At 39.0% G+C, this 26991-nt stretch overlaps 1 protein-coding gene across 1 annotated transcript; it reads right to left on the reverse strand.

Annotated features, from left to right (window-relative positions):
* Positions 1-3167: 3167 nt before the first annotated feature.
* LOC112997498 (amine sulfotransferase-like) lies at positions 3168-10476 on the reverse strand. The gene is given in 5 exon segments (XM_064510172.1): positions 3168-3333; positions 4350-4530; positions 5380-5474; positions 6273-6399; positions 10306-10476. Coding segments are annotated over 5 exon segments (684 nt in total). The 5' UTR covers positions 10462-10476; the 3' UTR covers positions 3168-3208.
* Between the last annotated feature and the right edge of the window lie 16515 nt (positions 10477-26991).

Genomic DNA, 26991 nt, shown 5'->3' on the forward strand with positions numbered 1-26991 from the left:
GAGGGTGCGTAACTTGAAAAAGCTAAAACAACGTCAGAGGATTTAAAATGTGAAAATGTGGGGCGGGGTTCGCTGTTGTGAAATACTTGCATCTGGTATTTCAAAGTGGAGGAAATAATAAGAGTTGAAGTGACAAAATATTGCTTAAAAAGTCCATTCTTCTGAGTCTTTAAAACAAGGCTCAGTGGCTCAGTCTGGACTTCTGAATGACCCTATGAGTTTTAGACTTGTTTGGTTTTATTAGTGATTGCCAGCTGTGAAATAAAGGGGAACTTGACCAAGAATAGGCTTGACTCCATCTCCATGGATGGAGAAAGGAGCTTATTTTATTTGATGGAAGAAGTTTAGGTGAGATATTTAAAATTTACTTAGGCACTTCGGATTAGCCAGAAGAAAAAACTTTGAGAGAATTTTAGTAGTTCAAAATCATGGTGCTGACAACCTTTTTTGTATCCTTTTAACCTTGTGAGCCTGAAGCTTAAAATGTAACGTGCTTAAGGAGATTATTGAGTTGCCTCACTACCCTATGACCAGAACTACCTTAGTCTTGATCATGTTGAGCGTTTTGAATAGTTGGTGCCTGAGCTCTATTAAAATCCAAAGGATGCTGCCTACCAGATCAGGATGCTGCAGGAATGCAATCTCAGGACTCACTGACATGCTGCAAGGACCAGGATTTGTGCAAAAATACAATTATGATTGTTACCTGCTTTAAAACAAACAAAACCTGCTGGTGAAATGCCCCTCTTTTTTTAACAGGTCAGTGCCTAGAATGTTTTGGTCAAGAATTGGGAGCTTAAAGTACAATTTCTTTGGGATAGTCAACTTCAGTCTTTCTCCTAGGAGACTCTTAACCAGCAGGCTACAATGTGTCCTTGGTATCTACTTTAAACTGCATGGTTGCTGAAATAAACTCAAAGTTTGGACCAGACAGGAGACTGCCTGGATCCAAGATATTGAGCTACTAGATCCTGAGGAAAAGAGCTGTCGTAGATCTGCTCTGAGCCTTGTGTTGTAGAATCTAAGAGATGCTGAAGTACTTTTTGAAAGTTGTCCCTTCAGTGTTTTGCAACTGGGCTCTGATCAGGAGAGACGGAAGAGCTACTTTTCAGGGATAATTCTTTGAAGTAATTGCACTTGCTGCCTTGAACTCGATTCTACTTTCTGTTCTGAAATGCTAGTAAAATTTTCTGCAACTGATAGTGTTAACTGATGTCCATACTGTGACATACAGTATGTAGTATGAGACTTCTATTATTTTATTGTGCTTGTATTGAGGTTTTACTGGGGCTTTTTATTGTTATGATGGGACTTGTAGATATAGTCTGCCACTGGAAAAAGAGCAAAGATCAAGGTCCTACTTGTAATCACTAGTTATGCTATTTGTACTTTAAACAAACTCAGCAAAAAGCATAAATTAAGCTTCTGACTTTGAACTGGTTTTACCTTTTCTGTGGCCAGTGTAAATACGTACAAGTGGAAAAGACCCCTGGTACCCTTTGGGAAGTCAGACTCTCATGTCTAGGGGTATAGTGATTATGCAGGTCACACAAGTTTGTATTGTAGTTTATTTTCTTTATATCAGGGATGCGAAGTTCCCAGAACGAAAGATGATCTGGTTGTACCGCTGAGCAACGTAAAAGTATTCTTCTTACAGGTTAATTATACAAGGTCTCCTTTGTCTAACAGCAGCAGCTATCGTTATGACACATTATGCAGTGCGTGAATAATTCTGTCCGGGGAAAAAAGCAGCTAAAATGTATCAGAAGACTAAAATAGCTGGATTGAAAATGAGAGGGAATAGCTGATCCCAAGCCAGGATGTGAACTCTAGGGAAATTTTATATTTTTCAAACAGTTTATGGGAAAACCAAGGTTAGATGCTTTTGTCAAGTTAAAACGATGGTTTGGAATGTTTTTGAAGCTAGAAATTATGTCCTGCTCTGGCTCAGTTGTTAGGACAATGATTGAATAGCAACTGAAAGCATTCCACCCTAAGATGATGGTGTAGACCTCATAGTTGGAAGCAGGGATGAGTGTTCAAAACTTGCCTTTCCTTACAACGAATGCAGTTGGTACCAGGAAAAAAGTTGAGGAAGAAACATTTTGTTCCAAATAATTGCCTTTCCCTGTGCCCTCCAGACTAAGTCTGTGCTGAAAGGGATGGGTAATTATTAGAGGAACAAAAATGCTAGAGACTTAGAAACTTATCGATGCATGTATGGGAAGGGACTAAAGTTCTGCTTTGTGAGTAGTTTCAACAGGTAGAGTTGGTAAAATATGCAGGATTTGGACCTCCCTTTGCAAGCAGCATAAAATACATTACTGTCCAGAAACGTGAATATATCACAGACCAGATGTGTGTGAGGAATGGAGTTGTTTGCAAACATATTTTGAGTTGTTGATAGAAAAAATCTTGACATGCATCTTTGTTTTTGTTTTCTCAGAGGAAGCCCATAGGAAAGCTACCTTAGAGTTGCATCATCAACAAGTTAAGCAGTTTTTGTGGGTCAATGCATATATGAGGAAGGTAGTAGTCATGGATAAGTGGTAGCTTTTTACATCAATAGGTCTGGCAGATAATCAAGGACAAAGGAGAGGAGGACTTTTTCACTTTAATATTGCTATTGCTGTGGCTTTTTTTTCCTCAAAATTTCAAGCCTGACCTTAAGAACCGTAACAGACAATGCAATGATGTCTTTCAGTCAATAGGCAACAGCAGAGAATGTAACATAAAGGCCACTTTACTAGCAAACAGTTGACTATCTGTGGTTTATTAAGGAAGAAGGAATTCAATCATATGAAAGAGTAACTGTACTAGAGTTTGGACATTTAAGGTTCTACTAAAGAAAGCCTCAAAACGCACAAGTGAAAGTTTTCAGAAAGCTTTTAGCAATGTGCAGTATCAAGATCTATCTCTATTTGGTTGTCTACAACCTTGGTGTTATTTAAGGCCAGTGAGAGTAAAAGCAAACATGAAGGAAAGAAGTTGTAGTTTACTATGAAAATTAACTAAAAAAGCTTGTAAAGCTACAAACAGGAAACTGGTGTAACTGAGTCGTTTCCTTGGACAAGTCATGTTTTGTGAATAAGCTGTCATATTTTTCATTTCTACAATGCAGCTGGAAATTGATGTGTTTTGTTTTTCTAGAACTTCAAATATGTCCATCCACTATAAACACCAAAGGATGATGAAACTGGAAACCAGCCTAAATTTCATCCTTAATATCCCAGATGAATTTGATGGGCAGATTCTTCATTTTCTCTTTCAGAACTTCGTCAACCCTTTCACTCTGTGCTACTGTCATCATGTTTTTCCAGTCTCCAATAGTGCCTGAGGAAAGAGGCAGTAAAGGGAGGTGAGAAGTAGAATGCGTACCTGTCAAGAAAGTGCCTGCCTGCGAACAGTGAGTGCTCTTTGGGGAAGCAATTATGGCTTCCTCAGCATATCCTTTATCGCTGGTCTGCTGAGTGAGGCTCTGTTTTTCTCGACAGCATGCTTCCAAATCTAGGTGCTGTGAATAAAATGCACCTTAGACCTATACTTCTGCCTCCTCGCAAAGTTATTCAACTCATTTGTTCTGGTGTTTACTGATTCCTTGGTGATCAAATAATGGCTGGGGAAGTATTAAAAGTATCACCTTTTGTTCTACTGTGAGTATAGCACTTTCTTTAATCCCTAGAAGGTCTTATCCTACACTGAGCAGCAGAAAGTCTTAGCAATGTCCAGAAGTCAGGGATGAAGTTTATGGACCCTGAGAGTGGTTGGTCGAGAAGGTCTGTGTTCACACTGTTAAGACAACTCTTGCCTTGAAAAGTAAAAACCAGTATGTCTGTGCAGAAGATCTGCAAGCTAGCACTGTTTTCAATCTTAAACAGCCTCTCCTGGTATACTCACAGTGCAGAAATCAAATTCACTGTCCTGCCCAGACAGTAACTCCCTTACAGGTCCTGAAGCAAGCATCTTTTTCTGTTTGGGAGAGGCTCTTCTCTCCAGTGAAAGGTATCTACCATTTAGCCAATTGCTCATAACCATGTCAATCCTCCAGTAAGAAGGCATCATATTACTCCTGACTCAGTACAACCCTCAGGTCATTTCCTTTACCTGATGGGACTGTCACAATTTGTGTTGCAATCAGGAGAGCAATTGCCTTTTTACTATCCCTAGGAAAATATAGTAAAATTGCTGATGCCCTGGCAAGAAAACTGCTCTGATAAATTTAATTGCCACTAACCTGAATTCTTCCTCTGAAAATGGGACTTTCCAGCTGAGACCGGAAACCCTAGGTTCATCTCAAGCCAAGAGACATGAAATGAAAAACTTATTGCATCATACTTCTTCAACTTTACCTTTGCGTAGAAAATGACCTTTCTCTCTCCCTTTGAGATATTCTGGTAGTTTCTCATAGTTTGCCCTGGGATCTTTTCTCATGTTCTCAAACATAGCCTGTCTCACAACGCTTTACACTTCTTTTTCACTCAGTGTCTTGCCTAGGAAGCTGCAGATCTTCAGCACAGCACTTCTGAGATCCTGTAATTAATGTTATTTTGAAATGGTCTTGATGATACAAAGAACCAAATAGTAGAAAAATAAACATAAATTTGGGTGCAAATCATTTTTGTGATAGTGCATCATTTGTACAATCAAGAGCAGTGCTGTCTGAGATGGGAATTTTGCATTCTGCTCCCCACACCACAAACTCCAGGTGCATCTTACATTAGATCCCCTGGTGAAGCCACTCCTGGAACAGTGTCTGTGACTGGAAAGGCAGGGACTTAACCTGTAGAGTTTTTGTCAGACCTGTCGTCCTAACTAAGGGCTTGACTTTCCTATGAGCAACCCCAGGCTGCAGTCTGAGCAACTAGTGCACATTATCTGGGCTGTGTTGCTGTCACTGGGCCTTTCCTGGGGAGGGAGAAGGGCAGCTACTTTGGAGAAATAAGAAGTCGCACAAAGACATGGTTAGCCACTGGCAGGAAACTTGTGGTCAGCAGTTTTAGAGCTCCTCAAGTAACCTTGGAGCTGCTTCTTAAGCACTTTTGTCCTTTAGTGGAACTATCCTTATGAGCATAAAATTCCTATTGAAGGTACTTGTAAAAATCATATTCTGTATTGTTTCAGAAATGGTTTTTGGCATGGTAGGGAAGCAGACTTCTGTCATACTGCAAAGTGCTTTATATAACACTTTCATAGTAATTGGTAAGACCTCACACCAATGAGACAAATGACTTTATTTCCTCAGAAATCTCATCAATTTGCATCTAACCCACAAGGGATTAAGCACTTTTCAATATGAACTGTTTGCATAGAGGCCAATCAGAAAATGCACTCAATATAGGAAGAGAATATTTTGAATACAGAGATATTAACTGACCTCACCTTTTTCATTTCTTTGTAGGTAAGGAAGAGTATATTGAAATCCTCTGCATGGCTGTGCCAGCCTGTAATGTGATCCAGCCACAAACTGGCAAGTACTTACCAAGGGAGATGATAAAAAACAGAAATGCTATCAGCAGCAGAAAAATAGTGAAATTATCAATTTTTTTTTGGTACCTTCAGTACTTTTGAGGATAGAACTGTAAGATTCAGTGTTTTCCATTTTCTTTTTTTCTTAAGGCTCAGAGGGTAGCTGTGCTCACAGAGGCGCAATTAATTGGGCTTTTTGCAAGGAACGGCAACACAGAAGAATGTAAATCTTAGTGGTTATTTATAATCCACTATATACTTTTAGGTCTTTGGAAAGATTGTTTTTACATAACATTTTCTGATATTTTCAGGGTTTTTTTCTGATATTTTGAGGATTTTCTCTGATATTCTGATATGTGGTCACAGTCTTTGGTGACAATCCTCCATGCTGTTGAGGCAAAACCACTCTAGTTTCTGGTAATTTGGACTAGCTTCAGCAGGAGACAACTTCTCTATCTTCTCTGTATGATGACCATTCTCATAGGTTCACTCCAGCTAACCAAATGTGGAAAGCGTTAAGAGATCTTCAATCATAATGGTTATATTCTGAGTCTGTATCTAATTCAGATAAAATAAGCAACTTACACTTTGCTGGGGAGCAGCAAAGCCTTGACCATACTATCCCCTTCAGACCTTGTTTACAAACAGAAAATTGTGTCAAGCTCAAACAGCCTCTGCAGCTTTGGATTCAGGTTTAAATATGGCTGGGGATTCTGGGTAGTTGATATTTATTGATATAATTCATCTCCATTCAAACTGAGATCAGGCAATGGGATTTGGAGTTCTTGGCAGAAAAGATATCTCACCTTTGCCAGCTAAAAATCTCTCCATGAAAAGGTTACAATCTGATACTTCCTCTAGTGTGGCTATGATTTTGGAAAAGTGGAAATAAGAAACCAAAACATCCTTAAGGTTCCTGGTAATACAAATAATCTGCAAAAAGAAAAAGAACACTAGTCTCAAATGTATTAAAGGGCTCCATTACCTTGACCATCTCTCTCATTTTCTGTAACTGTTCTTACAGTTCCCACTATAAAATGTGTGAAAACAATTTGAAGATGACAAACATGTTAAGTAAATTCCAGATAATGTTATGCTGTCATTTGGTATATAGTTAGTGGCATTTCCTTTTGAAGTCCTTCAATGCCCATGGCTAACTATCTTCATGGGATCAGGGTTACAGGTGTCAGTGCTATTGTTCATCTGTGCAAGGCAGTCACTTGTGGAAGAACAACACTAGAAAATCATTTTAACTTTCTTGTAAGTTGGTTCAGCCTCCATTTTTTTGCATGAAGTCACTATAAAATGAATAAGAACTTGGAAATTACAGCTTTTGTGCAGTGCTGACCTCATCAGGGACCTCAAGCAGGTGCCAGAGGCAGCATGTATGCAGATTTTGAATGACAGGTAAGAGGAAGCCACATTACCATAAAAAAAGGACCTATTATGGACTGGGGCTATTCTGGCTCCCGCTGACTTCTCACCACACAAGAAATGCTGTCTTAGGCAAAGGCCAGGTACCACCACAGTTAGATGGGCAGCCTCCTGCCTCTTGTCAGGCAAGATGTCTCTGCTTCAACTAAGTTTCTGGTTCTTAACACTATCTATTTAGGGAGAGAAAATACAGCCTGGCACACCACCCTTAGGAAGTTATGGATGCTTGCAAGGAGAGACACAAGAATCATGCTCTCAGACGGGGTTTCTAGCTAAGTAAAATTACCACTTTAGATTCCTCATTAGCTGAAAGCAATCTAATTATCTTTAGCAAAACCAAAACCATTATTTCCAAGGTATTATTTCCATATACATCAATAGGGACTTCTAAAGGTATTACAAGGAAATACACTAAACTCCTAATTGAAAAACTGTGAGCTGAATCACAGGAAAAGTTATTCAGTAATTTGATATAAAATAAGAACAACCTAACAACATATTCAAGCAGAGGGAGAAAAGACCTATTACACAAACAAGATTTTCTTGAAATCACAACAATTTCCATACTTTCTGGTGTGCGCTGTGTGTGCAGTTTGGGCAATGTTTTCATTCTTTGTTGGAGATCATTTTGGATTTCAAGCCTTGTTTTCTGTGTGTGAGCTTTCTCTTCCAAACGTCACTGGTGGTGTGAAGCAAATAGTGAGAATGTTGTAGTTTTCCACAATGCTTTTATGTGTGAAGAACATAACAGCTGCACCAAGAGCTTATTTCCATAGCTCTTGTGCACAGAGCTCTGCCCCAGATACCTGCTTGCTTTGCCACAGGAAGCTCTGCAGTAGAAATAATGACAGAAGAGGCAAAAGTGACTAGGAGTGCCTTAAGAAAGAGTAACAGAAGCATCTTACCATGACATACTTTGCCAGGGAGCAAAGTAAGAATTTGCTATGAGGCTGTGAAGGCAATTCTCTGTGTGTTATTAGAACTATACATACATACCATACATCTTCAGACTGTCCCTATGCCCATTGATTTGTGGGTATGCCTTAGTGTAGTAGCCTGGTCACATCTGGCTGTAAGGAGGGGCTTGGGGGGGGGGGGTTGTTTGGGTTTTTTTGTTTTGTTTTGTTTTTTTCTTCTCCGTGGGAGACAGGATATGAGCTATGATAGGATTCACAGTGGAGTGTCCTATTCAGAAACTCCCCTGCACTGGTGAACAAGCGAAGGCAGTTCTCACACTCCCTCTCTACCTACTGTAGTCCTGTGCTACCCATGTTATCAGTGTGGGAGATTTTATTTTCAGACTAAGAACTCCACTAGAATCAGACATTTTCACAGGGATAAAATTAGTACAAGTCTTTGACTGTGGCAGATCCTTTTACTTCCAGAAATCCTGCAAAGTGTTGTGAGATGTCATGAAACTAACAGCTGGTAAAGCCATGTTTGTAAAGCACAGATGGGCCCCACAAAGTAGATGCTCGCGGCAACAAGATCCCTAAATTTCCTTAGGGAAAATCTGATTCCTGGGCTACTGCTGCTGACAAAGATGATCTAAAAACACAGGACTCTGTAGGTGCCTAACTGTCATGGTAGTATGGGTTCGTGTGCTAGGCGATAATAGTGTGAGGTAAATCCTGAATAGTTGACCCATTTGGGCAATGAGAAGAAGAACCATTTAGCCCTCTCAGAAGTGCACTGTATGGTAGTGTCAATTCCTTTCACCTTATATACTATAGGCCAATAAAGACGGACACCTGAGAGAATTCAAATCCATGCAGAAGAGCATTCAAACCATTATGGGAGGTTACCCTGAACAAGCATAGAAAAAGGAAGGTATCTGAAACAAGTGTAGCTGTTAAAGACCTCATGTGGAATGGAAGCCAGTAGTTTCAGAGATTAGACTGTATATGCATTGTAGATTTAAGGTCACCAGCCAAGATAAAGAAAGAAACTTAAAATTCAAAGGAACAATAACTGGACAAGTACTCTACCCAGTGATTTCAGAGCTTCAACAGAAATATTGGAGGGCATCTTAGATTTATAACTGGTGGGGAAAAAAGAGGATTGTGTTGAAGGAAAAGGGGTGAATAGGATAGAGATGATATTCTGTGCAATTCCTGACTCCTGATTCCTTCTTGCCTTGGGATAGCCCATCACTTTGCAACATGAAATTCCCACTTCCAAAGACGTGCTCATCCCGGTATGGTAGTTTCTTTATCCCTTAAATTTTTCCTTCTCATCCTCCTCCTCCTTTTTCTTCCTCCAAAACCATTTTTGCAAACCTATTCAGCCATGCTTGTGTCACCTCACACCTGCTTTCTTCACTCCAAATCTCTTCCCACTCAGTGCAATATTCGGTCAGCTCACCCGCTCTCACTTTCTGATGTAGAGCTAGCATCCCTGGGCTCCCTATCCTCTCACTCCGCCACACACAAGCCCTTTCATAGGCTTCCTGTACCATATCTACCTTTACCACAGCCACAGCTGGGGCTCCCTTTCACTCCTCCTGGACTCCTCTTTCCTATTCCTCTCTGAAATGTCTTTCCATCTCAAGTATTTTACTGAATATCTGAGTGAATACTGAATTCCAGCAAGCTATTCAGTGACCCTAAGACAAAGATGTATGCTAGCAAAACACTGGTTACGTTATCTAAAGGCCACGTCTTCAAGGCCATTGAAAAGAAATGAAGGATTTTGGCAGAGCTTTCCAAGAGCACAAACACAAGAGGATAGCAGAGGCCTTGAAAGTACACATGCAGATTGATATCAGAGATATCAAGAGTATAAGCATAAATCACAAGTGATCAATTACTCATCACTGAAGAAATGAAATCTTGAGAATTGAGTAGACCAGTTTTAGAGCATGAGATGAACCTGTATGGAAATGTACAAGTAAAGGCATGTAAAGGCAGAACAAAATCTTTAGATTTTATATAATACCACAGTGAAGTCAGTTAGTTGCTCAGGTACCTTTGCTTCAGAAGTGGGAATGCAGAACTGATCACTCAGGTTTCCTGTATTGCTACATATGTAAGTATTGTTGAAATGAAATATATATCATTTGCTCACATTTGGTCTGGTCTCCTGCTTGATTGTAATTTAGATGCAACACTCCCCAAATCACCTTCCATCTGAGCCCGCAAATCACCCCAGATGTCCCATAACCATTTCCAACTCTTATGTGGCCCAGCCCTACAGAACTGTCTATGTGTTTTTGGAAGATCTCTTTGTGTATAGTAAGCTTGCTCTGAGTACACCTACAAGAGATCCAAGAACAAGGTAGGTTCAGCTGGGCACAAGCAGGAGCCCCGTGTCTGGCTGATCAGGCCATGGCTATGCAGGATGTGTCCAACAACCTTAGACACTTCTGTGGCTAGTTGTTTGGGTTTTTTTTTTCCCTTTGGAGACAATTTCTTTCTTACCTGATTTTGGATAAGTAGCTATAAATACATAACTGTCTCTGATTTGAAATACCTCCAGGGAATCTAGGTACTCAGGTGTAGTTGGATTTGTTCCAAAATAAAATCCTTTGTAGTTGAATGCATATTCTTTTGAGGGTTCCATTGTTAATTTGTTGTCTCTTACGAATGGATAACCTGCAATAACAAAACATAAAGTTATACCTTTTTCTTGTGTAGTCATCTCACAGAAAAAAAAGTAATTCAAGCAAAAAATTCAGTGCCAGTAAATTTCAGCAAAATAAATTTCAGCAGAATTCCCAGAGAACAATACGCTGAAATTTAGCTTTCAGATGGTCACAAGAACATCAGTCAGGATACATTTCTCATGAGAAAAAAGATGTATAGAGCATGACCCTTTACTCATATACAAGCATATGCTTATATTTAATTATATTAAAAACTTATATAAATATATTTAAAAACTAATGTAACTGAAAGCAACCTATGTAAAAATCATTTGTCAAAACTGCTTTAGAATCTGAGGGACCGCAAAGTTTTCTTTGGGGTCTCACTAGCTCTTCAGCAGAGCTAGCTTAACTACCACATGCTCATTCTGAATTTTGTAATTGAAATTGTGTTCAAAATATTTTATTATCGTTAGTCTCCAGTTATTCTCTGTTTCATTATCAATGCTTCTCCCATAATAATTTCTGCAAACTGGAATGGATAAACATGAATGTGGGGGGGGGGGGTTGTTTTGCTTTGTTTTTTTTTTAACGCCCCTTCTGGTTTTATAAGGCTGTTGTCTTGTGTCTTGTACTAACACTGTTACCACATATTTGCCAGAAAAAAACATTAATCATTATCATTGTGATGAATGGGGAAGAGCAAACTGCTGGGGAGATGCAGATAGAGTAAAAGATAGCCTGAAGGTGACTACTGTAGCTTAGTAAGAGCAAAATGGAGCACATGATAGGTTAGGAGGTTATGGTTTGTATATCTTCTACAGTCTTTGAGCAGAAAGACATGAGCAAGTTCATTTTCAGACTTGAATATTACAAGTATTGTTTCATTTGGGTTGAAATATATTTTAAAAGATTTTTTTACTCTGGAATTTTATTCAAGTTTCTGTTCCCTGCCTTCTCCCATTTCAGTGTATAGATGATGGTTCACGCATTCTCTGTGACTGCAGTGTTGGTCATTGCTTCATTGTATGGATATCACCATAGCTTAGATTTGTTGAAACAGCTGCTTATGCAAGACCTATCAGCCAAGTGATCTGAATTAACCAAAGCAAGCAGTACTTGAAAATAAGGTCACTGATTCAATCTGTTTGTTATCATTTCTTTCTCTCCAGATTATGCTTTGTTTCCCCTTTGCCTTCCTAGTCAGTGAGCCCACCTGGATGTATGTCTTCCCTGTGCCGTGCAGCCAAAATATGCTGAGCGAGCAATGCTCTTGTTTAAAATGCAACACTGCCCCTGAACTGGCAGGTCCAAGGGACGTAACCTCCAGGTTGGATGCAGCCGAGGATCACGGATGACATTGGCACAATAAGATAGGTGCAGGCAGAGGCTGTTTGCGGGGTGTGTGCCACCATGGGACCAGTCAGTGGGACGCAGGCGGGAGTGCAGCACTCTGGTTGGCGGGGCAGGAGGAGTGGTGCGATAGCCGCTGCCCTAGCCTGCCCCGTCATGGATAGACCAGCTGCTAACAGGGCGGCGGTACTGAAGTCACCCCAAAAGCATGAAGCTCAAGCCCCACACTTACCTGAGTGGTGCAACATCTGCGCAGCCTCTGCTACCGACTGCCCCACTTTCCTGGGGAAAGGAGAGGGGGCAAGTTCGCAGCCGAACTGCGTTGTCTCCAGCCCTGCGGGCTGTGATACCCCTCTCCCAGCCGGAGGTTTGGGCTGGGCTGCACTGGGTACCTGTGGGCTCCCATGACTGAGATGGGATTTGAGAGGCAGTATTTGGGGCTTCCTCCATCTTGGCACTCCTGACTCAGACCCGGCCAAGCCTACAGACATGTGGGAGGGGGAGAGGGTGGCCCAGCTTCAGGCAGACACCGAAACGGATTAGAAAGGGGTCATGCAAGTGGCTCAGCCGGCAGAGCCGAGGGTGGCCTGCCAGGCAGCCTCTGCCACGGGCAGAGCCGCGGCCGCAGGAGGACACACAGATGTCCCTCAGATCCACTCCATGGCCGAGGCAGCAGCAGACCCTGATGTAAAGAGCTCCTTATAGATGCAGTACCACCCAGTTTTAACATGTACCTACACCTCTGTTTTATGAGATTGATCCAATTTAATTTCTCTTGTTAACACCCTTAGGTAATATCATTAGACAACAACAACAAAATCCTTACTTTGGGTGATGCAAAAATTCAGTTCTTCTGCCAAAATCCTGTGGGAAAAGAAATGTCATTGGCCATATTTCCCACCTGGAATTACTACGAGATTCCTGTGCTTGTATTTTACTCCCTTTCTCAGTGCAGGTGGTGTGGGCTGCAGTTAGCTGAGTGAGGGTAGCTGTGGTGGTGTGGATTAAGGGGCTGCTGCTCCCAGCTCACCCCCAGTTGCTCCACCATTGCCACCATAGCCTGCTGTTGTTTGCCTGGTCGCTCTTCAGGCCGGTCAGTGGAATGGCTAGATAAAATGATTTATTTTTAAATGTTATTTTTTATATACTCTGATTTTGTTATAGAGCTGGGATAAAGAATTGTTGAACAGTTAAACTCCCAGAAGTTGTGGAGACAGTGGGGTGTGTGTGTGTGTATTACAGAACAGGAAAGGCAGGGGACTGGGCTGCAACAACAGCCTAGAGCAGTGCAAGTAACTAGTCTTGTTAACGTGAGCTCAGTCTGCATCATCTGACAGTGGCGAGCGCCACATCCAGGCCTGTGATGTGTTTCAGCCTCACGTCAAAGCCTGTATTTCACTGGCTGAAACAACCCTTAATAAATAGGATTTCTAAATGGAGAAAAACCCTGTTTAGAAACCAAGGTATGGGTACGCTTTTAAACTCAAGTCATAATAATGAAGCTGGTGAAATCCTAGGAAGGCAAAGGTATGCGGAATAAGTGGTTTATTTTTATGAATACAAGAGAAAGAGCTGGGAACTGTGAAAAGCAAAAAAAAAGATGCATTCAAGGTACACGGACACGTTTTCGATCTTGTTCTGCCAAAAACTGAGCTTTTATATCACTTTGGGACAAAGGTTATTGCAAAGGTTATTGTGTTTTTTACAGCTACATCAATGTAACATGAAAAAATATACCCAAAATATATCATGAAAAGTAGCCTGGAATAGGCCTGGAAAGCCTATTCTTGACTAGTTTATATGAAATTGAGGGGGGACATTCAGATATGCTCTTAACTGCCAGCTGTGCATCTCAAAAACGCCTTCCCTCCAAGTCCTATGTCTGCAGGTAACCTCCTGAATCCACAGTGACCACACACTTTTGCTCTCCTTAGTTAACTCTCTCACAACTATGACTCCAATGCCTTTGCTGAGTGATATAGAAAAGCCCATTTAATGCTCCAATTTCCATACCAGCAAAGAGAGACCCTGTCCTGTCCTGTCTGGAAGCTCAGGACAGTTGTATCCTCTTGTTTTCTGATACTCTTTGTGGCAGATCATTTCAAAGGGTTTTACATAAGAGCTCTATATACAATTATTCTTATTTTTCTGAAAGGGGAGTATAGCATCATTTAGCTCACAGCTCTACAGCTCTAATAATTTCAGACATATTTACCTTCTCTGTGCTGCTCTTGCTGCCTAGAGAGATGTGTACTACCGCTTTCCGGTTCAGTAGATAGGAATGAGTCCAGAGACATCTGAGCAATCATGTTTCATTTTAACTAAGAAATGTACCAGCTGACACCATGCTGTTTGACTTTCTTTCAACACTTGCTTATCTTTAACTCAGACAGAGATTAGAGAACTAATACAATTCTTGAAAAAATGAAAACAGTCCAGAAAGAAAGATTTATGGAATTATTTAAATGCTCATTTTAATTTTTGTTCCTGCTTTTTTATCAACAGCATCACTGAGGAATATTGGAGAGCAGCAGAAGTGAATAAAGTCTTTTGCTTTTTACTGAGAATTTTTTATTGCTGAACTTCTGCTGAACTTCTGCCCAAACAAATTTGACCTCCAATTTTTTTTTATTTTTTACGTTTTTTTTACAGTTTTACAATAGTCCGAAACAATAGCCTGAAAACATTATGAAACAGCAGATCAGACGGGTCAAATGTGGTCTCAGGAGTATAGAATAAGCTGTTTCAGTTAATCGTATGTATGTGTTCATGTCAAGTGTTTTCTAGGTGTCAAGGGTTTTATAACTCAAATAAAATCATGCCTCAGACATTTCTCACTGATACCTGCGTGCTGATCACATCACAGAGAAGAACATTTTGTTCCCCAGTTCTGAGTTGTGTTTTGTGAAAGATTACTTTTTAGCTTAGATCAATACCCCAGGTAGTCCCCCAGCTTGCACAACAGGTCGGTTAGGTGGGACAGAATATGCATGAGCCAGAAAGAGGAGTAGAGCTGATTTTTTTTTTCCCCCAGCACAGAGGAAAGCCTTAGGGTGAAAGATTAAGCATGTTCTGTCTTTGCTCCTGTCACCCAACTCTTTTGCATTTTGAAATTTGGTGTCTATTTTAAATGTTATATGATAATGAAAGGCAAGATCTGTTGATCCTAAAACTTGATTTTCAAGCCTCAAGTGCATTGCTCTGGGGAATCCAAACAGCAACCAGTATGGTCTCACATCAGCTTCATCAGCCAGCTGGAGAGCCAACAAGGGGTTAGTTAGCGCAGAAAGCAGTGTTTTCCAGTGGAAAGAAATACCCTATAAAACTATCTGGCCTTTGGACAGATAGTGGGGAAAACATCCAAATCCCAGGAATCTTGTAAAATGGAAGCATCCTAAAGTTAGGATTTGCCCCTTCTGGTCAGTATGAATCTGAATCAAAATCTATCTGTGGTTAATTGAACATAATTTCCATTTGTATTATCTTTTCAGGACAATAATCTGTTACAACATTAATAATTAATGTTGGGATTCGAATACCTAACATGCACTTACCTTTCAGATGCTAGCTGCTGTTAGACAAAGTTCAGTGTGAGACTGTACGGGAGGGCAAAGGAATTAAATTTGTTTAACTTAAAACTAATTTTACTCATGCTTCTTCCTTCCAAACCCACCCACCCACAACTGCCAAGGCATTTGTGTCCTGACAGTTTGGCCAGGATCCCTTGCAGTGACATAGAGGAGAGACCCTGGCTATCAAATCCTCATCATATCTTCGGGATTTCTTTGTTGGCAACCATGTGTTGGTTTTTGTATATGCCTTCTGTATCCCTTAGGATTTGAAAGTGATTGTGATCTTTGGTCTCTTCATTCTATCTCACCTCTATCTACCTCTGTGAGTCATTAGAAAAACAGAAAAAATGAGGTCAAAAGGGACATCTGGAAGTCTCTAGTCCAACCTCCTGCTCAAAGCAGTGCTAAATTCAAAGCTAAATCAGGTTGCTCAGAGCCTCATCTAGTTGAGTTTTGAAAATCTCCAAGGATGGAGATCCCACAGCCTCTCCGAGGACCTGTTCCAGGGCTTCACCATACTCATTCTGAAAATGGTTTCCTTACATCTAGTCAGAATTTCTTTCGCTACAATTTTTGACAAGCTGTAACTACGAGACAAGGTTCCTGATTTTTGCGCTGTCCTTTTTTCTTTTTTTCTGAGTGCAATCTGTCTTTTGTTTTAACCCGAGCCTTGTTTTTCCAGCCTCAGTGTCTTTACAAGTGTCTGGTAGATGTGCTATGATTTTGATGATGTGCTACTCTAGGTGCCATTAACATCTGCTGTTCTTAAGCCCTTCTTCCGGTTGTCTCCTCTGGAACTTTCACACCTAGACATTTCTCTTCATACTAATCTTAACTTTTCTTTTATAAACCTCTACAGTGCTAATGACTTGGTGTTCCTAATACAAGTCCTAAAGTTCCCTACGCAGACATTAGCCAAAGGCAGTTCTTCTGCCTACCTGTACTGTAACATTAAAGTGTAAAGTAAATGCCTAAATTAGGCACATGGAATCCCAAACTAATTTCCACGTATTATTACAAAAAACATTCAACAGGGCATAGCAAGAAGGGCACTCTAAGCTAGACTACTTCAACAGTCAGTTTAGGTGTCTGCATATTAACAGATTGTTCCCCCACCTATTGAGAAAAAAAGAAAAAGGTTTGTAACAAATTCCTTTATTATTTTCTACATGTCTCAGGAACTATTCTGCACCAGTAACATCTAGTATCTACTCTAACTGCATAGAATCCATGCCAAAGATACGTAACATCTGAGTTACTAGAGAAGCTTCTCAGAAGTTACTGCTTTGCAAGGGCCATAGTCAGTGCGAATGGCTACACGTAACCAGTCTATGTTCTCACAAATATTGTGTCTGCTCATTCTAACTTTATTTGTCACCTGCATTCTCTCTTGCCCTCTTTCTTTCACTCCTGTAGTTCACAATTTAATGTGTTTTATATGCGTGTCTTGTATTTAAGCTCCCAAATTCAACAAAGTGGTAGGGTGATTTTGGGCTGCATCCAGATTGAGTGTCATACATATGTATGTTTTTTATCCAACTCTGTTTTACAAGGTTCTCATCTTGCATTACGTTCATGTCATTGCCACAAGATAAACCACTTTGGCTGCTTGTTCTCCATTTTTGGGGGGAAAATAAGTGAGAGAGGAAGTTTGCCTACTGGAAATGAGCAGGAATATTTTGGAGACTTGGGAAGATTACCCTTCATATGTCTTACCCTGTCCTTGAAATAAAACAAGTTTTAATAATCTGTCTGTATCTTTACCTTTATCTTACCAAATTAAAGGAGCTTTACAGCCCAGTTTCTCTTTCCTAGGCAAAGTATTTGAAATACAGCCCTCGTTAGGACTACTAGAGAACATGAAAGTTTTGTTGCAAGTAAATGGACATAAAAGTGTGATTTTCATATTGAACAGTGTGAACTATATTATGAAGGGTAATTTTACTACATGGAATTAAGGGCAAAACTAAATCAAAGTATTTTATCTCATTTACTATTCAGAATAACTTAGCAATATTACAAAAATATGCTCCATAACCAACCTCACAGTTCTTCTTTGAGGAGTTATAGTTCATTTCCTATCTCTTTGATTATTATTAATTATAATTATATTATTAGAATAGAATATAATAGTTATAATTATTATAATTAATGTATTTAATTTATAAAAGCATTGCCAAAATTATTGTCAATATTATATATTTTGTTCTATTTTTTCTTTGCACAAGCCATACACTACATGCTACATGCAGTGCACACTACATTCCCCTGAATAACCAGGTCCTTGTAACCAGTACTCACAGTAACTTTCAAAGTTACTACTCACAGTACTTTCTGATCACGTCAAAAACCTTTTAACTATAGATTTTTATGACTATTTACCTCCCTCAGGGTTTTCTTACGCTTGTTCTGAAGGTTAAACATTAACTAAAGACTAGAAGTTTGTAGTTGTTTTGAAAAATATGTGAGAGGAGTACAGAGAGACTGAATGAAAAGAAAGAAGATTTATTCCTTGCTTATCCCTGACTCACATCAATGAATGGTTAAAAAAGGGAGATTTTACTTTTATTCCACCTTCCCATAAAATCTGGATAGAGTAAGCAGAAATAGTAGTTAGACTAGCTTTCTATTACTCTCTGAGGAAAAAGCTGTATGTGGGCTTTAGTCCTTGATGACCTTTGTTATATGATCCACTCCCAAATGTATGAATATCAGCATTTAACATTTATTTGCTTTAGATTGTAACCATTGTAATCGTCTCTTTTTTTCTTATTTTCTGTATTTACTAGAGACCATAACAATTCTAAAATACTACAACATGGATTTGTCTTTGGAAGATGCAGTGATCATATAGTTTTATTTGTATATCCTCACTAATACAATCAGAAGGATTACAGTAGACATACTTAAACAAGTGCTGTTTATCTGGGGATATTATACCACATTTTATTTCCCTTGAGAAAAAGCTTTCCTTCTGATAGCCACTAGTTTATGTTCTTCCCCCAAAGTTTTCCAGTGGCAAAGAGAGAAGAGTTTGATGCTAAAGTGTTATTTTATGCTGCAGAAAAACAGACAGCATGAAACTGAGGCCTGAGAAGTTTTGGAAAAAATTATGGGGACAGAGTCAAAGCCAAACAAATCAAAATGTAAGTGCTGTGCAATGGAAATAACATGCTGACAGTGGAGTGGTATGGGAAAGGGAGATGTTGCGAGGGTGAAATGTACAGGAGGACGGGGCTAATTTTCCTCGGCAAAAGATACAGAATGGTGAATCAAATTCTCAATTCTCCACATTTTAATTTGCATTTAGCTATTACTCTTCTTCAGGGAAAGCAAAGTATAATATAATGTACACTTCAGTGACTTGGCCACGGACTAGCTGAAAGCACTTGCTACTCAACTCATACCCTCTACATGTCAGTAAATACGAATTTCCACGCTGTTTGCAAATGAGTCAGTAAAACTGGAAAACATGTTAATCCAGTTGAATTTGGGCTCAGTCTCCTTCATATTGTTCCATCTTTAGACACAAAGTCATTTTACAAAGTTAGTCTCCTAGGGAATGGGGGGAATCTTGAGTAACAGTCTGGTAAGAGACAGGTGAGAGCCAGAGCAGGAGATAGCTTAGGACAGATCATTTTTGTAATATTTTTTGCTTCATTTTTGCTAGGCTTCAAACCCATGCCTCAGTACATCACTGGTCAGTAAAGGTCAGAGTTCTTAAAATATAAAAAACAAAGAATAATATCTGCTACGTAAGCAAAGGAAGCCAGCAGTCTGAACATGGTTTTCTTTTGTTTTAGTTTCCAAGTTAATGTTTTTTGATTATGAAGATTCGACTAGTGCTACATTACACCTCCTGTTTCATAGGTTCTGCCTTTGCTGGGAGAACAAAGTCACAACCAAACTGAAAGAAGAATGTTTTAGAAAGGTCAGTTTGTTACATTTTGAACAAGAAATTGGAGGACATGAAAACAACCACCAGCTGGGAAAATAGCTTTTTCAAAACTACTGACTTTTTTCAATGATTTAAATTAGTAAAATCCTCTGGGATAAGAGAAAAGTGAGAGTTAAAAATTGTAAGCATTAAAGATTGTAAAATACGTCTGGCCTAAGGAATGTGACAAAACCCATGACATGACAATTAGATAACTTCCCATGAAGGGTATTTTGGTACACCTGAACATAGATTTCTATTTTGGAACAGAGACAAACCCATTTTCAGAAGTGCTTTTATAAAAGGGGACTGAGTTTGTGGGAGAAAAATAGTAGAACTGGAAGATCGTCTTCTTCAGTGTTCTTGTTCTTTATTTGGGAATACCTTTGAATTAGGCCTAAAACTCTCTTCTGACAAAGTCTAGCTACGTGTGCTTGTTTTGCCTAGAACTAAGTATAGAAACTTCTCATTCCATAAAATACAGTGTAATTACTCATTATATTTCTTCTCTTACAATAACATACAACTGTGGGCACAGTTATCCAAGTATTTAATCTACATTTTTGTGTTTGTGTACATGTTGTAGCAGCAGCAGAGAACCCTTGATAAGGTTAAAGATGGAAAAATATGACTTTTTTATTTTCAATTGGAATAAAGTCTTCAGTTCCTTTCAAGTGCTTTTCCTGAGCTGTCTTCATTTCTTTGCTTGACTTCTGGCTGCCAGCAGATGAAAAACTTTGTATTATACATGTACATTATTATAGATTTACAGCAACTACACAGCTTTTCTGTAGGCATAGCAAAAATTGTCAGCCTGACATCTCATTACCTCTGTCTTGTTTTTTTTTTCTCAAAAATTTCTGTATCTTATCCCTAATTCTACACCTTCTCAAGAACTATTCAAAGTGTTTCTGACTTACACTATTGTTTAAATTGTTTGCTCAACAGTATTACATTTTCCCATTTTCAAGGTATTTATGAGCTCTTGCCTCTAAGGCCTTTGACAGCTCTGCTTTTCTCCGTCTAGCCTATTTCAGCTTCTGATGTATCAGTTTGACCTTTTTGTCTGCTGTCTGAATAACAACCTTTCTCCTTGAATCTGTTTGTCAAGGCCTTTTTAGTTAGCATTGGGATCATTTTTCATATTTTCAAATATAACCTGTTCCCACCGCAGTCTCCAGTTCATCTTCAGTTCAGCTTTTTTTCTTCAGAGATGCAGATTTTCAGCATAGCATCTCTCAGATCCTGCAGCAGATGGGTTGGGAGAAGTATCTCATTATATTCCATTTGAGACCAGGTTTATCAAAACATTTTGGCATTTTATCCCTCTTTGTCACTTTGATCAAGGAAAATGCCCGAAGAGGTATTTCGGAAAGAGAAACTCTCAGTGTGCCTGGATTAGAATGAATTAATGGAAAAATCATTCTTTGCTTAGCCCGTCCATTTTGAAACTATTCTTCTCAAAGTGAGGTGATGGGCTCATGCTTATTTTGGTCTTTAAAATCTTCAAACTTTTTCTGAAAATTTTATATAATCTCCAATTTGTTAAACCATTTTAGATGACACAGACGTTTGCTGTGGAATTTAAACAAGGATGCCACAAACTATACTGTATCTGACATAACACCAAAGAAGAGAGCTCTAAACTTGTGCATGTGAGCTGTCTATAGAGGAATGAAGAATATCCAATTGTAAATTGCTGAACATCTAAGAAATGAGGACGAGACTCTTCACCTTTTGACAGATAAGCCTTGCACACTTAAATGTTTTATCATGTTACTGACAGTCACTGTTAAAGTCACAATTCATTGTTCCCTATAGTGCCTATATTGCACTATATGTTTGAGGTGAAAGGTAAATGAGAAAAAGCTGTAGCGTAAATATGGTATGAAATTATATCGTTGTGAGAAAAATTATTGTCTGAAACGTGCATACAAAAGAAATTGCAGACTACGGAGGGCAGAATGGACTCTATAGTCTTGCTTCTGATGATAGCAAGAAAAGAGATCAGAAAAAAGACAAAAGCCTTTATTTGTTGTTTCTTTATCTTGCAATTATTTTTATGGATTATAGCTCATTTAATTATTCTTCTGCTGTAGATGGTTCACATTTTTTAATGAAATTACAGTAGTTCATGGGTGTTCATGGATATTTCATGGATATTTAGAGGCTGATACAGCCATAAAGATGAGTTCAGATATATTCTTCCTCACCTACAAGGAAATAAAGAAGGAGAAGACAATGAATATCACTGTGCTTAACACATTGTATCTATTTTTAATTTGTTCACATAATATAGTGCCAGACCTGCAGTGAAAAAGACTGAAATACATGAAACTTTTGAGTAAGTAAGGACGATTGGTCTGATTGGCATAAGGCCATTTAAAGTTCTTGGAAAAATTTAAGGCAAGTAATGATAACAAACTAAGAACCAAGTAGTGACATATGCAGAACCATTTTCTGTGTCATTTAGACTCTCCTCCTTGCAGGACAGTTACAACAAAAGATTCAGGTAGTCCCCACTAGACCTAAATGATTTTCTAATTAGTATGTGCAGAATATGTAGTTTAGCTATTACTGTGCTTATTTTTATAGATATTTATTTATAAGAAAATGTTTTTATTTAGAAAAGGACCCAAGCTGAAAAGAAATTCTTGTTCCTATTCCATATAATCTCAGACTTCTGTGAGTCAGTGACACAGTTTTCTCCTTGCACCACGTACCTTCCACACACAAACCTTTTCTTCTGTATTAAAGAAGTCAACACTGCCGTGAAGGTCAGACATTTCCACAAGGTGAAGCAGGATGTGAGGGGGATGTGATTCCTCACCACATCTTTCACCCCAGCTCCCACCCTTCTTGTTGGTGCAAAACTGTAGGCATGACATGCCCAGCACGTAGCATTGTACAGTTACATATCTACCTGAGCTGCAACTGCAAGCCTGTTGTGATTTATAGCATACAGACACACAAGTGATAACCCTCTGGCAAGAGCATTGAACAAGCAGGGCTTCAAAGGCTCCTAAATCTGTCCTTTACACAGAGGGGAAGTTTGTATCAGGAACATGTGTTAAGGACAAGGGCTGGTAATGTGTTATCTCTAAACCAGTTGCAGAAATAACATTCTCTCCTACCTCTAGTCTCTTCATCCTCAGATCACACAGAGCTAACTAGTAAAGCAGGTGCATAGCAAACAAGTGAGGCGATGGTCAAAACATTCTGATTCCACATAGTCTCTTGAAGAAAATAAAGGCAACTGAAAACTATTTTATAATGATTTTTTTTGTTTGTTTATGGGCAATAGTATGTCATAAACACATCTCTTAACAAGTACCTCTGGTTTCAGATTATATAATTCAAAGTACATGTTTAAAAGTTAAAGGTGATGAGCTCTTGGAGTTCATGTGTGCAGCAAGAAAGCATTAAAGTTTGATAAACTGTGATAGTACTTCAGATCAACTATGACTAGTAATTAACTTGCCTGTTTTCTGACAAGCATTATACAGCCAGCTTCCTTGATGGGGCAACAGTTACAAAGAAATTATTTTTCCCCCTGATTCATCTGTGTGCAGACACATCTCTCTGCATGAAGTGTTTGTGGAATGGGTCACAGATACATGTCATATCTTCTGTTTAAGGCATTTGAAAATACCATTTGATTTAAGAGATCCTGAAAATTATTGTGGTCTGCCATGGATCAGCTGATGTGATGGTCAGAGCTCAGTGCAGCCCTTGAGACAATCGAAGCAAATCAAGGAGAATACCAGGAGGGTACTACTGTCACACTCTGCTCCCTGCCAGTACTGACCTAAAGGCTGAGCCTCAGTAAAAGATTAAAGAATAGTCTAGTCCTTAAGAATATGTAGAATTCAAAAATCAACAGGCGACAACTCATTTTTCAGTAAGTCATCTGACTCCTCCCTAATAGAAACTGATGAACTCGTAAGAGAACATTTAAAAATGAAACAATATTATTTATAAAATCTTTATCAAGGCAGAGAGAAAATAAAATGATTTTTCCTTTTTACAAAAAGCCCAGCTCCCCAGTGTGGATTTGCAAGAGGAGTCTGTGTGATTTGAGATGACAGTTTTTTACGTTCCTAAATGCCTGTCTCACACACTGTTCTGTTTTCAGAGTTTGCCCATCTGAAACGCAGCTGTTTGTTGGCAAGAAATCAGTCATCACATCGTCAGAGGCTGGACTTTTGCAACCTTTTCTACAACGAGAGTTGTTTTATAGGAGAAAGATGACTACGGAGGACAGCAGCAAGGAGGCTAGAAGTCTTTGCTAAGGAGCACATACTGTATACAAGTATAGCAAAACAAAACAAGCTGCAAGCAGTCTGATGCCTCACAGGTGCTCTTCTCTGTGGTGGGAGAGTTGGGGTCTCAGTAGATGGTTCCCTCTCTGCTCTTGGGGGTGCTTCTACAGCCTGCTCTTCTACCGACACAGTAACTCCTTTTAGCTTCTGTATACACATATCAGGCCTTATCAGAATATTTATGCCAGCAAGACGATGAAACTGTTTCAGGTCACTTTGTCTCAGTTTCATATCAAAGTTCTCCTATCAGCCGCAGTCTCATTTCAGCAAGACAGTAATATACTTAGAGGTCCTACATATCAGCAAAAGATTTTCCACAGCTGCAATTACCAGCAAAACAAAAGTTTAAAAGTTTTTACTGAGCACAGGTAGTCAATGAAGAAGACTACACACCTGGCTACGCGAAGGCATAGGATTGTGTTAGCCTAACTAAGCCAATAGAAAGGTTTTGGCAGTGCTACAGCTATTTCTGCAGTGCTTTTAGCTGAAATATCAACTTGACTGGGACTAGCAACATTTTCCCAGTCCCTCAGGGGTTCACAGCCTCGCACCGCCGGAACTGTGCCCCCACAGCGGTGCATGCGCCAGGAAAGGCATGGAGTAAAACAGCTCTCTGGCACCCAGAGCAGTCGTTTCTTTGGCAGCTGAGGGTTGGAGGCAACTGCTAGGCACAGAGGTGCATGTTTAGGTGCCCAATTGCCAGACTCCCGGATTTGGGGAGTCATAGGAAATGAAGAGAAGTCCCTCTTAGGATATATGCACTTTATTCCCATTCATACTTCATTCATACCGATCTTCATATTTCTACTACAAATTTCTATGTTTTAATCACAGGATCCTTTAATTTGAGGAAGCAGATTCCTTTGCTTTTAATGCTGGTATTTTCCAGAAAGCATCTCAGAGTTTAAAGAAAAATGTTACTGTGAAGTTGTAAGTGGTTGGATGGAAACCATCAAGCAGCTTATTTCACTGTGATTCTGCACAATCAAGGGGAAAGGTTAAGACTTTTTTTCTATGTGTTGCATCACACATCAGATGTTATATCTTAATCTAAAGATAATCTAAAACAGAGCCCTCTCCCCTCTAACAGTGGGCACACTGCTCTCCCTCTTTCACATCCATCCTTGGGCAAGATGGATTTATTTCTCACTCTGTCACTTTGTAAGTTCTTTTTTCTTACTTCTTTCTGACTTTTCTCATACTCTAACCTTCCAATACCTATTCATCTTTGCTCCATGTTTTTTATTTTATTTTCTCTTCCACCTCCTCATCATCTCTACAAAAGATTAAAAAATACATATTCTTAATATCAACAATTTCACTTCAGCAGAATCTGATTACCCAGCACAAACTCAGAAGACAGGTGGAAATTTGTTAAAAGATGCTTTTGCCTCTGTTAATAAATACCTCATGCAGGTAAATCTTGTTCCTTGAAGTATAACTTTAAAGCCATATATCTCCAAACAACAAACGATATACTTCTCTTCAACATCTGGGTAAAGCAGATACATTTATTGTTTACCTGGTTTATTTTTAACTTTATAAATAGTGCAGTAACAGACTTCTTTTTGTGTACTCTATGCAATTGTGTATACAAAGAGAAATAAATAAAGCAGACTAAACCATCCTTAAATTTTCTATAGACAGAGATAATATGCAAACTTTTTTTTCACTAACAGAAGATTATTACCTCAAAACATTATTTGGATATAATTAAAAATGGACAAAAATTCCTTATGAGGATGAATTTTTCACCTCAGATGCTGTGATAGGCAGAGACTAAGGCTGATTCTGTGCTGACACGGCAGTATAATAAAATGCTGATGTCTGGAACCTGACAGCTTTTAGGGAATAAATACTTCCCAAGTGGAATGTAAGGTATTTCACAATTTGCTGCTACTTAGGAATACATGTAGTATGAAAAATACTGGTTTATGGCTCAAATGGCAATGGTTCTTCACGGTAACACCTTTCCCAAAAATTCTTTACCCTCCAGAATCTGACTGCCATTTTTAAAAAAGATGATTGTTAATTGCTGTGGACTGTTGAATTGCTGTTGAATTATTGAATAGAAAATTCAGTGTAATATGTACAGTGTTGTCTGAAAGTTGTCTGCATATGAAAACTATTCCGAAATAACTATTCCCAGTTGACTACTCTGAATTCACTACTTATAATATGTTTCATGTTTTTGTGCTCTCTTTCTGCTAAGAATGACTGTCTCCATGTTAATTTAATCCACTTAGCAAATGGGTTATACTGATAGTGGACAGGTTGAGCACTGTTGAATAGCTATATGTATGTGCAATTAACGCTGTTTTGCTTTATGTTTACTAGTCATATTTCATGTACACGCAAACCCTCCAGAGACAGAAGAATTGCATTACGATCTGCTTTGTTCTATTCATGGTATGTCATTTCAGGTTTCCAAGTAGTTCTCCTTAACATTTAAACACTTTCAGACCGGCTTATAAACAGAAACACTGGGGACATGGATATGCAATTGTACATCAGAAAGCTCTGACTCTTGGCCACAGTGCTGACACAGATTTGCTCACACACTTTGAGTAACACAAGACAGGCCTATTAGGGAAGACAAGATTGATCATTTAGACAACTTTCAACAAAGAGAGACAAGTGAGGACCACATATTCACTTTGGATTTAGCACTATACATTAAAAAAGGTATTTTAGGCTGACTGTGTATGTGAGGAAGCAACACTGAAAGATATAGCTTGGATGTTTTATTTTAACAGCTTATCTTCAAATGAGTTCTCTGAGTCAGGAAGGGATTAAAGCCCAGGAATTCTTGGCTTCTCAACCTATAACTCTGTTTCTCATATTTACTTTTCATGATTATTAATTCCTTTAGGTATGTAATAAATACTGTTTCTGACCTAACTGTACAGTAGTCTGTTATGCCTAATCCTTTGAATAAAAACAATTTCCTAGTTCTCAATTTCTGTTTTTCAAAATTTGGAACAAAAAATAAGGTAGATAGATAGGCACAAAGTAGGTGAAGTAAGAAAACAGGGTAGATCAGTATTGTACATGTAACCAGAAAACACAGTGTGTTGCAATAGTGATTATATTATATTATGATGTCTCCCACTATAAATCAAGGCCAAAATATTTTGTTGCCAAACCATTCTTTGCCAAAGAAAACAGACTGTGCTAATATTTTCAAGCCTTTGATACTACAGGTAATTAACCTGCTACAGATCTGGGGCAAAGAAAAGGTTTTATTGCAGATAAAGTAAAAAAGCATGAAAAGTCCTGCCGCCTTCTCCCCTAATATAGCCTAATTTCTGCCATTTTCCAAAA

Source organism: Dromaius novaehollandiae, chromosome 3 (assembly GCF_036370855.1).
Source record: "Dromaius novaehollandiae isolate bDroNov1 chromosome 3, bDroNov1.hap1, whole genome shotgun sequence".
Lineage (NCBI taxonomy): Eukaryota > Metazoa > Chordata > Aves > Casuariiformes > Dromaiidae > Dromaius > Dromaius novaehollandiae.